Genomic DNA, 17,511 nt, shown 5'->3' with positions numbered 1-17,511 from the left:
AAATCTATAACTGAGCTACAAATCATGTTCAATCCAAGTCAAAATGAACTACAAATGTTTCACATGAACAAAACATATTTCATATGATACCCGAAGGACATCAAGAAAGACATTAAATTCATATTTCAAATTTCATTGAGATGAAATGTTTGCTTATACAGATAGTCCTCAAATTACAATACTTCATTTAGTGACTGTTCAAAGTTACACCTGAAAAAAGTGACTTATGACCATTTTTCACACTTGCATCGTTGCAGTATGCCCATAGGCATGTGATCAAAATTCAGATGCTTGGCAACTGACTGCTATTTTTGAAAATTACGGTGATCATGTGGTCACCTTTTGCAACCGTCTGACGAGCAAAGACAAAATTCGCTTGACAGAGATGTTACTAACTTAACAACGCTGGCAAGAAAGGTCATAAAACAGGGAAAAACTCCCTTAACTACTGTTTCACTTACTAACAGAAATTTTGGGCTCACTTTTGGTTGTAACTTGAGGCCTACCTGTACACAAAAGCTTTCAATTGTTTTATTTATGTAGACAGACATTTTCATAAGACTGACTCTTTGCTAATACTAATATCACAACATAGGTGTAGATAGCAACAACCAGCATTCTTGGCCAACTTTATATTTCCATTTCTTTATTTTCATTTTTTATTGCTTTTATCATTACAAAAGGTAAAATAAAGTATTCAGAACGTGTGTATGATGCCTGCATGGATGCCTTCGACTGCCTTCCCTTGGCTGCTCTGATGAACCAACAGTTTCTATGTGTGCATGGTGGCCTGTCTCCTGAGATCAATACTTTAGATGACATCAGAAAAGTAAGTTTGGAGAGCAAGTATCCAAAATACTCCTTGTATACATCTGGGATGCCTGTTCTGGATGAGGGTAAAAATGTTTATTGCTAAAGAGGTTCCCAATGACCTATTATATTATGATCTAATTTTGCATATCCAGTTGACATAGATTACTAAAAGGGATGCCATGTAATTTTAGATTCTGCATTAAAAGTTCAGTTTTTTCTCCTAAGTAACTATATTATCACAGCCTGAATGGTAGATTGTGGCAAGGAATCAACACAGTATACTTTATACTATATTTTAACCAGTTTCAAGATTTATTACAAATCATTTTAGGAGTTACAGACAATGGCCTTTTTGTCTTTTAGCAATTACTTACTCTTTTGAAAACTAATTTGAGGATTAAAGTCATGCTGTTCCATCACATCAGTAGTCTAAAAGCTGGGCATAAAATATGTAATTGAAGATGTATCACAATTAGGACTTCCAGCTGATGTCGCGGTGACATTGTATGCTAGGAGTAGGTCTCTGTGCTCCCATGGCCAGTTCTCCCCGTTGGAGGGCTCTGAAAGGAGCTAAAGCCATCCTGTAGGGGTGATGAAGAAAAGAGGTGTGCCCACTAGGTTGTGGAGAGCAGCACGTCTTCCCTCTCATCCATGACGAGAAGAGGGAGCCATTATGGCTGCCATGAAGCTGGGACAGCCATGGCAACAAAGATGTGCAGAAGCAGTGTAGAAGAACAGTGACTGGATCTGGGTGAGAAGATTCTTTTTTTATTTAGACCCTAAATAAAAAAAGAAAAAAATCCAGGAACAGAGACTCTTAGAACTATTTCTTAAAGCAGCGAGCAACATTAGAGAGAAAAACTCTAGACCCAAAAGAAAGTGAGAAAAATTAAAGACCCTTTAAAACATTAGGGAGAAAAATTAAAGACCCTTTAAAACATTAAAAATGGATTTTTAAACCAGGAAGGAGTTATTTTGGAAAGGCATTATAAAATGCTGGAACTATCAATAGCCGACTTTGCTTCCATAAATTCAACTAAAATTGGATTAATCAATTTATTAGACTTGAAACAATGGTGAAACCTAAGATGTGGGCACCATCTACTGGTGAATGGAAAATATACCATACACCTACAAGCCTGGCAAAATTCCTAATAAGAGAAATAAATAACATTCATCTGGACGACTGTGGTGATTCTTACTATTCTATAACTATCTACTTTATGATTACTGGAGAATCTATTATGAGAATAAGGAAGATTCTTAAGTAAAATAAAGTGACTTTTGATTTATGGAAGCTGCCTGAACTACTTAAATGGAATTGATTAATAATCCTGAGATGTAAAGAACTATGATTGTTGAACTTTCTGAGGAGCAACATTGGATTTGAATATATTGTTTTTGAATGATTGAGTAAGACTTACTAAAATATGACAAGATTTCCTCCATCAGGGGGAAATGAGTGAGATTTCAAAAGAAATGGCATTGATGTTTCAAAGCATTGGGATACTATGACAAAGTATCACAGAGAGATAAAGAAACTATTGCAAGGCATAAATGGAAAAATAGCAAATATCCTACAACTGATAATGAATGAAAATCAAAGAGTCCAGGAAAGAGAGGAGATGGCAGAAAGAATGGAGGAAAAGAGAGAACAGACAAACCAGCAAACAAAGCAAGAAGATGAGAAGGAGAAGATGATAAAGATAATAATGACTGATGAAATAAACCAAGGGAAAAGTACTTTAAGAGATTTAAAAATGGAATTGGATAACCTGGAAAATACTTATGAAAGGGAGATAGAGATTTGGGTGGACAATCTGGAGACCTGGCAGCTTAGGAGGATAGAGATGGGAGAGATACTCAGTCTGAATGGTGAAGATACAGATGCTGATAGAGACAAAGATCGAAACAAGAAGTATGGGAGGCAAGCTAAGAAATTAATAAGAAGTATTAATGGGCAAGAGATGATGGATAAAAAGGATTTTTGTCCTTTTTTTCTAATATAATGATGGCCCGATTAAAAACTAGAATAAAGATAGAAATAAGAATATACACTTTTATATAAAGCAATAGTTAGATGGAAAGATTGGAAGTTGAAAGATGGTATTATTAGGTATGTTTAAATAATAGGATGATTGGTACTTGAATGGCATATTATGACTTTGAACAACCGAATAATGAAAGACTATGTCTTAATATAAACATGTGTATTAACATTAGTAATGGTGGCCTGTTTAAAAGCTAGAATAGATAGAAATAAAAAATAGGGGAAATATTAGCAGATATAATTTTTATATAATAGAATATAAGTATTAATTAAATGAAAAGATTACAGGTTGAAAGATGGTATTCCTATGTACACTTAATAATATCAATGGCATTAAAATGGAACATTGAAATATTGAATAACTACTTTAAAACAAACATGAGCTGAGGTGGCGCAGTGGTTAGGGTGCAGTACTGCAGGCCACTTCAGCTGACTGTTATCTGCAGTTCAGCGGTTCTAATCTCACCGGCTCAAGGTTGACTCAGCCTTCCATCCTTCCGAGGTGGGTGAAATGAGGACCCAGACTGTGGGGGCGATATGCTGACTCTGTAAACCGCTTAGAGAGGGCTGAAAGCCCTATGAAGCGGTATATAAGTCTAACTGCTATTGCTATTGCTATTGCTATGTATATCAATACTATCAATAGGATTATATAAGTTTGATTAATGTAACAACTATTATGATTATTATTAGTAGTAGTATTAATATTATTATTGCTATTTGTATAAAAATGAATTATACACAGAGGCCACACTGTTCATGTATTGATATTGATGTGTATTTAAAAATAAAAATCCAATAAAACATTTTTTTAAAGTTTCCCAATTATTTGCTTTGGATGTATCAACTTTTATCTCCTCTGTCAGCCCAGATCCAAAAGTAAAGCGCATAAAAGATAAAAGCTGCCCTCAACCTCCGCAGTCTCAAAGGGTTTAAATTGGAGAGGAAACTGAGAATAATTTCATTCAGCAAGGGGATGCCCTCTTTATGCAAAATATTTCTTCATTAGTTTGTTTAAACCAAGCAGATCTGATTTTATTTATAGCAAGTCATCAGTGTTTAAATGTTGTTCTGGTTTAAATAGAATTAAAGAGCTTTATTATTAATATGTACCTAGGGAGTTATTCCGTTGATGGAATTGATTTCCTCTATACATTCCCCTGATCAATGAAAGAATAGAAAGGCTATGTGGAAATCAGTTATGAAATAGAAATGCCACATTCTCCAAGATGAATTTGCAATGCAGTATACAAATTTCTCAATCAATATGGCTGCAAAGTGGAGAGGTCTGCTTAATGTTGATTTTCTATATGTGTTCTATATTGTCATCCAAACAGCCTTTGACACTATGTGAAACAGTTCACAATTTCATCCTGTCCTCTAGATGAGGATTCATTCAGAATGGGAAGTACCGTTTTGGCTATTATGGCTTAATTGGCCTTTAAAAATCACATCAATTGTCTAAAATAAATTGCAGCACTTTACTTTGTTATTGTTGTTGTTGTTCCCATTGTTTAACTCATAACAAAATTTAAATGGTATTAAGGCTGCCTTCTTTGATTTATTATTTTTTAATATTAAGTGTTTATTTTTCAGGCTGAACAAAACTGTTTCTGGTTTAGAAATATTTTATTGATGTCAGTTGTTTATAAAAATTGTTTCATTTTATGTCAAAATGATTTAAGTATCAGTCAGAAGTTAGCCTTAAATATGGCCTGGATGGGGCAGAAAGTACATAGGTTACTTTCTTAGATGATCTTTGTTAGGAGCAGGATAGGGAAATTAGTCCTCCTGGTGTTGCTGGACATCTCATCAGACTTCAGTCCCATCCACCATGAAGTCTTCTCAGCCATCTGCAGGGATTGAGAATCACTTCTGTCTGAATGGCCAGTGGCAGTCATGGGGAGAGAAGTTGTATGTTCGGGCATAATGTTAGCCCTTTTCATCCTGCTGTTAAAAAGCTGTATGTAGTTGTTGGGGTGGATCATCCAGGTGAAAATCTGAGGTAGTACAGACCTATATTCTCAAACTACCTTTTCTGAATTGCATCTGCCTTGTCTAGTGAGATTTGGAAGGAAAGGCTTAATGAGAGTCCCACTATCAGAGAGAAATCTCACTGTTGGGCTCCTTGGAATGGAGCAACTTGGTCCAGATGTTTATTCTGTCCTTCCCTATTAGTATTTGGAAGAGCTGGAAAGAGATGGGTCTTTAGGAGAGCATTTGCAGTTGGATGATGAATTATCTGCTGCAAATGAGGATGAATTAGATTACTGGTATGTTACAATAATTACTGTTTTATGGATTATTGGTTTCAATTCTACTGGTTGGTATAACTGCTCAGACCCTTAACAGGGCAGCATAAAAACTGAAGTAAAAGTAGTCGTTAAAATGCATGAATCCATTTGAGTTTTGGAAAATTCTAGTTATGTTCAGCTGTTCAATACAGTATCCTGGAAATAGAAATTCAAAGGATTTTAATTCATGGACCAATTTACATTGTATGTTATAAGTTGTTCCCCGAGGGTTTTTCCAAATATGTTATTTGTAACAGGATGAAGCAGCATACAACTAAGTGACTATGGTGTTGTGTGTAGGTGCTGCTGTCTACTTACTGACAGGCTGATATGTCGACAGTTGCACGGAGTACTATAATTAATATGTTTCTTTGTTTTTTAAAAAATTATGGTATGACCATGACAGTTGTCATTATGTTTTTGTAGTAAGGGTCCCTATCCTTTTGTCAAGAAAGCATTCTCTCTCTCAATCCAGTGTGAACATCGTCAACATTTCTTTTTGTAATTTGTTGCTTTCCTTCAAAAAATTTTATATAGAGAATATTGTAATGTTGTGAGGTCCATATCTGTAGTATATAAACACTGTAGTATATAAGCCCCCAAAGATTTGTGTCAACTTCATTAACTATGACATCTTAGTGAGGTACTCTCTCTATATAATGTCTTAAAATTTTCAGCATCTCTATATATAATGTCTTAAAATTTTCAGCACTACAACATTGTGTAGCTATATTATTACAACCACTTTCTTGTGGCTTTAAGACTCAGTTGTAGTTAAGATAGAAAGGTATAAATACAAGATGTCAGCACAAATGATAAGATAATTCTAGTCAAAAGTTGCTTTGGTTCTTCTGATCCAGACATTCCCTTAGCCTTTCTCTTTATGTTCTCTTTCTCTCAGTTAGATCGATTCAAGGAACCACCTGCATATGGACCTATGTGTGACATCCTCTGGTCAGATCCACTAGAGGACTTTGGAAATGAGAAGACTCAGGAACATTTCACTCACAACACAGTCAGAGGGTGTTCATACTTCTACAGGTGAGAATACTTACTTTTTAAATATATGAGTTGCTGTTTTGTAAGCCATTGTTATTCCTTGAGCATGTACATATATCTTGGCTTCTCCATAAAAAAAGTATAATTTCTGGCTAAAAATTCACTTTGAGGGGGCTGTGAAGAAGATGCATGTCAAATGAGATTTTATTTCATCTTAAAATATTGACTCATATTTGAAAATTTCCACAAAAAGAATTATGAAACAACAAATTGTATTATAGCAGAATTTAATGTGAATCTTGCAAAAGCACAAAGCAAAAGGGGGAAAACGAAAGATGCTAAAAATACAATAAGAGGAACAAATGAACAAAGAAAAGGAGACAGACTGATATTTCTCTATGATATAACTTTCATTCTGGGTTAGTTTGAATTTAGACTTCCTCAGTTTTACTCTAATACTGCTGAAAACCAATAGAGTTGTAGGGTAGATCCCAATTACAGGTAGTCCTTTGACTTGGTCTCAATCACAACTGAACCCAAAATTTCCATTGCTAAGCAAGACAGTTGCTAAGTGAGTTGCATTCTATTTTACAATCTTTTTGTCCCAGTTATTAAGTGAACCATGCAGTTTTTAAGCAAATCAGGCTTCCTCCATTGACTATGCATGTCAGAAGCCTGCTGGGAAGGTTACATGCCCAAAAGATCCTGTATAATAGGCCAGTCATAAACCATAGATCCTAGACTAAACATAATCCCACTGGAGCGAATATAGAAAGAAAGGCAAATGGACATTAAGAAACAAGGGAATGTCCATATGATACTGGAATTTGTCTTTTATCTCAGAATGTAAACTATTGAGAAAGACAGAAGACAAATACAATTACCACCTCTGCTCATGCTGTGATGGGATTAAAGCTGAAAGAGCATGCAGCTGTTGATAAGGCAACCATGAACTGAAATAAAATTGTTATTGTCTTTCAACGTTGACATTCTGGTTTATCAGCAAGGTCAAATAAAATGGAGTGGGTCAATTCACATCAGAGAACCATCAGATCTTATGCTGAAAGAAGAAAGTCATAAAAAATATGGAATGTACATCGAGAAAGGGAGAGAGAGAGAGAGAAAGAGACAGATATGATAGAATGTTCTCATTTGAATCTGAATAGTCCACAGGGATCAAATCTGTGCTGCAACAATAGATTAAATAGGCCTAATAAGGATTGCAACAGCTTGTAATCAGATCTCCGAAAATGATGACTCACTAATATTAGAATATAGGGTTTGCCAAAGTTGACAACTAAATTAGCATTCTAAACAATGGAAAAATTTGGCCTTGGTGTATGAAAATTTGGAAACCTCAAGACGAGAGGAAACACCTTCAACACCATGGTCGTTCCACCAATGCTCTATGGATATGAAGGCTAAAAAATCTCACTCGAACATTGAAATCAGAAATGAGGAAATTCTACAACAAACTAACTTCAAGTAACTTATAACATTAAAATGAAAATGGCACTTTTTACTGTCATATACTAAAATAGAGAAAGAAAAACAAAAGGAAAACATGTTTTCTTTGTGATTTTTAAAAGTCAACTCAAAAAATAGTGAAAAATAGGAAGGGGTTAGAATTTTTTATCCAGGGGCAAGATTTTTTTTCTAAAAGAACAGAATTTAGATTTCGGCTTTAAAGGTAACAATGCAGAATTTGTCCGCTGCCAGAGATTTTAAGTTTAATACAGATCAGCTAGCAATAGTTAAGTATTAAAAAATGGTGCATACACCGTGGAAAGTCCATTAAAAGGGGTACAGTGTATCTGTTCTTAATTTCTATGGAGAAGAGGCAGAATAATGAAACATGGCTTCAGGATTCCACTCTATTCAAGTCATAAAGAAATAATTGGTTATTATAAGAGACTCCGGAATTTTTCTTTCAAGAAAAGAAGTAGAGCATCACAGCAGAAGAGTGAGAAACTTTCTAAATTTAGGTATTGTTGTACGGTTCAGGAAGGTTGCTGGTTTCCACATAGAGGCTGAGTTGTTAAGAGAAGATTTTTAGGTTAAGGAGTGGAACTAGTTTGTCATTCTACATCCAGTATACACGAGTTTATTATTTTGGCAACCTGCTTTTAGGTTAGTCTAGGAAGGCTCCCCAAGATAATCCCAATGACTGGATTCCTTTCCCATCGTTACTACCTCCTGTGCAATGGAGTTATTACCTAATTCATGAGGAATTGAAGCAATAATGGATAAAAACACATAAGTAGGCAGAACATTGGGACATGGTGGCTCTGTGGTTAAGACTCTGAGCTTGTTGATCAGAAGGTGGGCAGTTCAAATCCCTAACGCCGCATAACGAAATGAACTCCCATTACTCTGCCAACCTAGCAGTTTGAAAGCACCTAAAAATGCAAGTAGAAAAATAGGGACCACTTTGGCAGGAAGATAACAGTATTCCGTGCCCCTTTGCGGTTTAATCATGTCAGTCACATGACCATGGAGATGTCTTCGGACAGCGCTGGCTCTTCGGCTTAGAAACGGAGATGAGCACTACCTCCTAGAGCTGGAAACAACTAGCATGCAAGTGCGAGGAACCTTTACTTTTAGGTAGAACGTAAGTGGAGAAAGAAATTACATGGGGTCAACCAATATCACACCTTCACTTGTGTAATCTCCTGCAAGATGGAGAGATGGCTTCAGAACCAACATATTCCAGATAAATACAATGATAAAATGAAAGTTAATATGAAATAAGGAACAAATTGATAAGAGTTGTTATATAAAGAACATCACATAAGCGAAAGAAAAATCAGCCTAGTCCTTACATTCTCAGAAGCAGTCCAGGTCCAACCCCACTTGAATCCCATTAACTCTTATCTAGCACCAATTTAGTGCTGACTATTAATTGACTAGATCCTCATGCATAGGCATGAGGAATAATAGCAATAGCACTTAGACTTATATACCACTTTATAGTGCTTTGCAGTCCTCTCTAAGCGGTTTACAGACTCAGTATATTGCCCCCAATAATCTGTGTCATCATTTTACTAACCTCGGAAGAATGGAAGGCTGAGTCAACCTTGAGCCTGGTGAGATTTGTGCTGCTGAATTACAGGCAGCTGGTAGTTAGCAGAAGTAGCCTGCAGTACTGCACTCTAACTACTGCACCACCACAGCTCATTCAACTGGAACTTAATGCATGGTCCTGATTCTTTGTCAAACACCTGACAAAAAGATATATCCACACATGGGCATACCAGTTTTATTTCCCCCAAATCACGGTGATTATATAATCTGGAGTAGGTCTATTCAGTGAGAAGAAACAAAACTAGTCTGCATTATCTCCTTGAAAATATACAACTTAAAATAGATAAGCAAAATAAGATTAGCAGCAATCTATATGGCTATGCTGAGAAAATAAATAATTGCTTTAATGTATTATACTTGTTACATAGACTTCCTGAGGAAACTATATCCTGAAATTTATGACATCATTAAAGACAAAGCAAACAAAAATATTCTAAACAGAAAAAGAAGGCAAATTATCTATTTACTGAAACACTGGAAGCAGCTGAAGAAAGGCAGAAAAAAATAAAACAGAGGAAGGTTTGCCAGAAGGTTCTAGAAATGAGGTAGAAAACGCAAGTTGTTATTTCCAAATAATGAAAATAACTGATGATGACAGTATAATGGGCAGGGAAAGAGGTTTTTTTAAAAAAAATATACCGAAACCATTTGTGCAGAAATAGGTACAGGAAAACGCAAAGAAGACAAAAGATCTACTGAAACAGAAAATATGTGTGTCATATTCAGGCTGAATTTGGAGTCAAGCAGTTTCTAATTTAATAAAAGCAAGTATAAGAACAACAAAAACAACAATATGGAAACTGTTGGCGCAGTGGTTAGAATGCAGTATTGCAGACTACTTTTGCTGACTGCTGGAGTTTGGCAGTTCGAGTCTGGCCAGCTCAAGGTTGACTCAGCCTTCCATCCTTCCCAGGTCAGTAAAATGAGAATCCAGATTGTTGGGGGCAATATGTGGACACTGTAAACTGCTTAGAGAGGACTGTAAAGCACTGTGAAGCAGTATATAAGTCTAAGTGCTATTGCTGTTGTGCTAAAAAAAATCCAAAATTGATGATATACATAAATTTTTGACCATTGAACAAGAGCTAAATGAGCCGAAACGACAGTACAGGCATTGGTGTTAAAATGCTCTGTGCAATTTTCAAGCAGGGATAGAAAAAAGAAAAGCACTGCCAAGGGACTGTAAAAGATCAATTTATAGTCCAATGTCCTCCCTCCCAAAAAAGGATGCTGAATAATGTTCAAATTGCTGAATATATTTATCCCACATGCTAGTAAGATTATGCCGAAGAATTTCCAATCCATATTTCAACAGTATAGAGAAAAATAATTGATTGATACATAATATGCATTCAAAACAAGCAGTATGCCTAAGATCACATTGATAGCATCTGATGATTAGTGCAAGAGGCAAGTCCCAGAATAATATCTGATTTTGCTTCATTGATTATACAAAAGCTTTCAACTATGTAGAACATAACAAAAGTATAGGTAGTTCTTTAAAACCATATACCAATCCACAAAGAATTTGTCTCATGATCAGAAAGTAATAAAATAACATTTTGGGGAACTCCATAGTTCAAAATTGAGGATGGAGTGTACCAAAGTGGCATATGTTATCCTTTGCATGATGGTATAAAACATGCATACATACTATATTGTAAAAAGCACCGGTCTAGGAGAAATAGAAATTGGAAATAAAATTGCTGCAAAGATGGACGTGCTGATAATAGTGGCTTGCTGGCTGAAAGCAAGAAAGACTGGAGTTGTATGTGGAGGGTGTGTGGAGATCCTCTGAATTTTTTTTATTTGCAAATTGGATCAGGCATAATGCTGACTTGAAATTAAATCTGCAATTAAGTTCTAAGTGACATCTTTGTGTATTCTGTTTGTAATACTATGGCAGTAATTCTTTGTTTAAAGGCATCTCATTGGAGAACTCCAATTTACACTTATCTTTTTTTTAATCTGGAGTTTCCAAGAAGAATACGATTTATCTGGGAGAATAATGTGTGCAAGGATTTGGGGCTGAAAGTTAGCTTTCACCCAATATCTATGTGCAGAATATTTTGTTATTTCAGTTGTTATAAGCCTTCCTTCAAAACATGGAAGAGCAATAGGCACGCATTTCATTACCTGAAATAACTTCCTTGGGTGAGGTGTGAATTCTCTCAAGCTTGTTCTAACTGACATCTGATTTTAACGGAGTTCGATAGAAAAGGCTTCAAAACTGTGGGTACATGCTGAGTTCCTCTAAAGAACAAGGAGAGGATTACTTCTGAACTCTTCTGAACATTCAAAGCAACCTGTCAGTAGAAGCAGTTTTTACAGTGGAACCAAGAGTGTGAACCAAGAGAAGTAATGATAATCCTCTCACTGGTTTTCTCCAAGCAGGAGGAAGATAGCCAAAGATTGAAGATGCTTTAATTTGGATTCCTACTTTAAGCAGAGGCTAGATCCAATGTCCCAAATGCCTGTTTCAGACTCTGTGATTCCACAACAAGCTGGGCCAATGGTGTACTGCCTTAGAACTATATTTCTAAGATTTTTGACAGGAGTTCCTGCAGTTCAAGCCTAGCTCCTGTCAATCATCAGTGTGCCGATGGCAAACACAGTTCTAGTTCATTAAACTATCTTGCACTTCATTCATCTTCAATGATGCTTTTGTTTTTCTTAAAAATAAAAAATAATAAAGCCATGCACATTCAAATAAAAATTCATGTTCCTATTTAACTTTTTATTTATATTAAAAGTTGGAAGATTGGTTCAGGATTAAAATAAGTTCCTTAACCACATTAAGGCTACACTTTCTATTTCCCTGAATTTGGTCTAGGAAAGAATATTATATGTTCAAAGAACATATAATATGTAGCACATGTGCTTTTGTATACAGTATATATGATGGCTAATTCTGCATGAAATATGAGAGGATTTGGTAATAAGAGCCCTGATGCTGCAGTGGGTAAAGTGTAGTATTGTAGGTAAACTGCCCACAGCCTGGAGTTCAATTCTGACAGGGATCAAGGTCTTCTATCCTTCCAAGGTTAGTAAAATGTGGACCCAGCTTATTGATTGTAATATGCAAGTTATGCCAATTTTTAAAATCTCACATTATTTCTTAAAAAAAAAAATTAAACAACTGCATTTCCCACAGGAAGGATTCTTTATAATTAATTCCACAATCTTCTTTCAAATCTATCTGGACCTGTAAACCCATTTGCAACTTACTAAAATCAAACTTTTAAATCATCCTTTTGCTGTTTTATATTAAAATAATATTTTTAACCCCTTAAACTTGCAGTTAACACTTTTCTAAGGGTTAGGAGAAACTTGCCTAGGCTGTCAAATTTGCTGATACAAATTTGTATAATATCTGAAAAGCAGTTAACAAGCAATTTTCATAAGTGATTAGAAAAAGAAGTGTGTGAACTTAATATTTTTTCAAAGGCACTGACTGCAGTTTGAAGAATATGGTGATTCCATCATTTCCTAGAGCTCTAAACTCACAGAGATTACTGTCTTGCATTCTCCTCATGGGGAGCAGCTGTCAGGAGCACTTTGGGTGATCTCAAGACCTCTCCTTGTCCAGAGAGTTTTCAAGGGCAAGTGTAATCGCTGCCTCTTTGCTGCTATCATCAGTTCCACTTGTTCCTCCAGAAGTCCAGAAAAAAAGCATATCTTTTGTGGAAAGAAAAGCCCTTCATGACCAGTTCAGATGAACAGACTTAATTCTGGGCAGTGTTGCCTGATATGTCACAGTGCTTTAATTATGTCAGAGCCTTATCTTAAAAAAAATATAATAAGTAGGAAACATATACTGATTCCAGAATGAACATTTTTCTTTATATCTCATGATTTATAATGTTGAATATCTGAATATGTTAAGTTTACTTCAAAAGACTGTTTCTTTATAGTGGAAGTATATTAATGAAGTATTTTTCAATTATCTGTATTTTTCAATTATACTGTAGATGTACAGTATATCCAAAAATAAAGCAACTTTTAAAAAGATTTGGATAGCCATTTGTCTGAAATGATATAGGGTTTTCTTGCTTCAGCTGGGTTGGACTAGAAGATCTCCAAGGTTCCTTCCAACTCTCTTATTCTTGTATAGTACTATGCTTCCTCTGGTCTTTACCAAAGCAACTTTTGCAATTCCTTCATGGATATGATTAACATCATGAGCAAATTCTGCTTTTTCTACACTGGGACTTTTCTTGATCATTTTCTTATTACAACCAGGATTGTCTCTAAGACACAGTTTGTTTCCCTAGCATTTTCAGATTACTGTTTGCATTTCTATGTGTTACACATTTAGCATTGTTATTATTTTATCCTTATAAGCCCCCAGAGCTACAAAAGTGAATGTCAAGCATTTTCAGTAGAAAGAAAGAAATTCTTCCTCTCTGTTTCATGTCACCTGTAGCTTTCTTGGTTATATAACTAGAGACAGTTACCATAGTTACTTCAGCATAATGCTTGTGTTAAGAGTAGATTCATGAAAAGCATTTATCTCGCTGTAGTGAGAAAGTATTGCATGCTGTGGATAGATTGCAGACCCTTCTTCGGCACCAATTTCGTTGTATTTAAGTACAATGACAATAAAGATTATACTTATACTTATTCTTATCCTTAAATCCTTATCTGTCCATTCCTAGCCATCTTTTTGCACATTGAGAGAAAAGTAAAAAGTGATCATGTTGAGATTTTATCCATTTCTTTCTCTCTTTTTTTGGAAGTGGGTTGATGAAAAAAAACCAAAGTTCTTAAATTAATGAATTTATGAAAGCCCTATTAATGTTCTTCCAAAATTGGAAGTAAACACTATGTGAATGTCCCTAATAAGCCCTCCCTTCTAATTAATACAACTTGTATCACAATGGGGGGGGGCAATTTCAATCTACGTTACTTCACAATTGTACACAGGATTTGAACTGGGGCTCATTATAGGAATGTTACTTTCCTATGGTAAGCATGACGTATTCAGGACTCAGGGCAGGCAATTTTTTTTCTTCTGTCATTTGATTTTTCAGCCTTACATGTAACTAGATGTTTGTATCTGCACTTTTTGGTGAAGTGTGTATGGGTCTGTGTGAGTATAATTTATATGTCTCCTCCATTTTTCTTGCCATGTACATGTATACATCAGAGGTGCGTTGCTGCTAGTTCAGCCTAGATCGGCCGAACGTGTAATAGCAGCAGGAGGCTCCGCTCATCCGCCCGTGTATGCACAGAAGCTTATGCGCAAAAGAGTCACGTGCGCAAGCGTGCCCAAACCAGTAGTAAAAAAATTGGCAACCCAGCTCTGGTATACATCCGAACTAGCCTGTGTAGTTTCTCTGTGTCATATAATGTATGTGGCTATATGCATATTTATTTATTTATTTTGTCATGCTTATGTAGTGTATATTGGAGATGGTGACCCTTTGAGAGCTGTATGCAATGAAATTTCATTTTAATCTATGTCAATTAGTGTACATTCTAAGTGACAATAAAGTTATTCTAAGTACACACCAGCAGTGAAATTTTCTCACAAAATAGTTCTATATAAGAGTTCTTAGCTTACATAAATAATGTGAACATTCTTGAGATAAAATTTGGTTTCATTCAGTTTGAGACACTGGCTAAAACATAGTTAGACTAACCATAACTGCCTTATTTTTAACAGTGATGCTACATGTGGCACAACTGTTACTAAGGTTAATAACCATAGTCTATATCTTGTCTAGCTTACTAAAACTGTTATGTTAAAACCTGACTAACTAAAGCTACAATGATTGGCGGAAGGTTTTACCAGTGAATCTATCTAGTGATTACCATGGCATGTGAAAGATTACAATTGGAACATAATTCCAATGAGTGATGAAAAACATGAATTAACAAATGAAATGAAAAAATGAAGATTGATATGTAATATGACTGTAAATGTAAAAAAGAAAGAGTAACAGAGATGAATGAAAGTAGCCTTAAAGTAGAGTCGATGGATGCATGCAGGGAAGTAAGGAATAGGTTTAATTCTGAATGAAAGTGCCGAGTGACCAGTGGTGGGATATGACCGGGGCATACCGGTGCCTGCTGGGAGCACCAGGTACTGTTCCGGTATGGTGCTCTGGAGGGTACACCCACCTGCCCGCTGTCATATTTGAGCCAATCGGGACATTCAGCACGCTCACGGAGTGTGCAGCACCTGTGCAATGCTCCACCGAGCAGCAGGAGCATCGCGGGCGGTGGGTACACATGCGTGCATGCACGTGGTGGACACCTGACCCCTTTGTAGCATTCCGGTTACAACGGGATCCAGAACAAACCACTGAGAGTGACATATGCATTATATAGTGTCTTCTAGGTTGAAAATAAATTAAATTAAGATCCTATAAGTTAGGGACAATTACATATTACATTCCAGGGACTAGAGATATTAGAAGAACCAGGACTGAGTTTGAAAAGTATTTGTGCAACATTCTGAATTAATGCAAAGTGTATATTATTACTGGAGGTGGGGTGGGTGATATGAATATATCAAAGAAACAAGATAAATCAGAAAAATATTAATTTTCTATAGTACGAACAGTGTACAATGAGGAATTATAGTAATTGAAAGTACCCTATTTTCCCCAAAATAAGACCTCCCAGATAATAAGCCTGATCGGACTTTTGAGCATGCACTAAAATAAGCCCTCCCCTAAAATATTCAAATGCATTTGCAGCTAGTCCCTGCTATTTCCTGGGAGAAAAGGGAGGCAACATGCCCCACGCGCCCCATGTACACCTGCTATCCACATGGAATGGCCTCGTTGAGGCTGCTCCCACAAACCCTAGCTACTGCGCCCCTTCTCTTAGTGGCAGCCATAAAAAGAGCGGCAGGCGCAGTGACGCTAGGGCTGGCAAGAGTGTGCCAGAAACAGAGGTAGAACTTCTGACCCTCTCTGGATCAGCTGAGCTGTGGGCTACGGGCCAAGGTTAAGGGGACTCCTGCACCTCAAAAATAATAAGACCTCCCCAAAAATAAGGCTAAGGGCTTATTTCAGGGGTCAAAAGAAAATAAGACCCTTTCTAATTTTCGGTGAAACACGGTATATCAAAGGATACTTGGTGGACTGATGAAATTAAAGAGACAATGGATGCAGAAAAATGTTTATGAGAGAATATTTGCTGGAAAAAAAGTAGAATAATAAAAATATAGTGTATAATGGGGTTTCGGGAGAAATGGTTAGTTGCAAAAAAAAGTAGTAAAGTAATAAGTTTGTTAGTATTAAGAAGAAGCAGAGAAAGAGATTTTGATGGGAATAAAAAGGGTTTTGGAAGTAGGTGAAGAGGGAGCAGAACAAATGGAATTAAAAAGTGCTTAAATGATTTAGAATGACTCTGAAGTGAGGGAATGCTGCAAGCTACATTTTATTGGAATATCATTCTGAGGTTCATATTACTCCTACCCTGGCTCCATTTAAATGAGCTCTTAAGGCCCTGAGCTAAATTGGATGATGTTTTGGTTTTCTAAATAGTTTTACCCCTGACTTTTGTCATGACAGACTGCGTTGCCCATAAATTCAATAAATAAGTAAATAGTGTCTCTCTTCTCTGCCCCCCCCCCCACGAAAAGCAAATCATGAATGCTATGAAAATATTGCAAGGGCATGAGGTGTTTACAGTGTAATAGGAACAGTGGTGTGGTTTGCTTATGGACTGTCTGTGTAATTTGTTTAAACGTGTGTGAAGACTTCAGTTGTGTCTGGTGATTGAAAAAATGACATTATTGATCCCCTGTACAAAGGGTAAGTTAACAAAAATGAGTACTGTAACTATCCCAGGGAGATAAGCTTATTAATCATATCTGGTTAGGTGCTTAGCAGAATTTGGGTTGAAAGCGTTTGAAGAGTGAAGAGAAAGGATAAGAATGAACAAAACCTTGGAATTGCAGGCTGACTTTGTACAAGGGAAGGCCTGTGCAGACAAGGTTTTTATTGTCATCATTTCACAAAGGAAATTAGAAACATGAGAAAGAAAGTGTATTTATGTTGTTTAATTTAGAGCATATTATAAAACGTATCACCTTGATTATGGAATGTTTTACCCGAATGTGGAGTTGAAGTTAGCTGCTGAAACAGGCGTCTGATGGAACTAAAACATTTGTGAGAATGTTTCATGAATAGTTTAACAATGAAAAGGGAGTAAGATAATATATGGGGTGTCCACTTTGTAATACAGTATAATGTATTTATGCATAAATATTTAAAGTGTATGTGTTGCAATGTTAGACCTTTGTTGGCTGAA

At 36.1% G+C, this 17,511-nt stretch overlaps 1 protein-coding gene across 5 annotated transcripts in view; it reads left to right on the top strand.

The window, feature by feature from the left end:
• The window catches only part of PPP3CA (protein phosphatase 3 catalytic subunit alpha), a 222,408-nt gene that overhangs the window by 152,944 nt on the left and 51,953 nt on the right, over positions 1 to 17,511 (top strand). For all 5 annotated transcript variants that reach the window (XM_087724153.1, XM_087724152.1, XM_087724155.1 and 2 more), the window contains exons 5-6: positions 684 to 829; positions 6,059 to 6,198. In XM_087724153.1, the coding sequence (XP_087580279.1) occupies positions 684 to 829; positions 6,059 to 6,198 (286 nt within the window). The remainder of the gene's footprint in view (positions 1 to 683; positions 830 to 6,058; positions 6,199 to 17,511) is intronic.

The sequence above is a fragment of the Thamnophis sirtalis genome, unplaced genomic scaffold (assembly GCF_051295495.1).
Source record: "Thamnophis sirtalis isolate CommonGarterSnake01/CBP01778 unplaced genomic scaffold, rThaSir2_p1.2 scaffold_10, whole genome shotgun sequence".
In the NCBI taxonomy this organism is placed as follows: Eukaryota; Metazoa; Chordata; class Lepidosauria; order Squamata; family Natricidae; genus Thamnophis; species Thamnophis sirtalis.
Note: the sequence above shows the minus strand (reverse complement) of the source record. Positions and strands in the feature narration are given on the sequence as shown.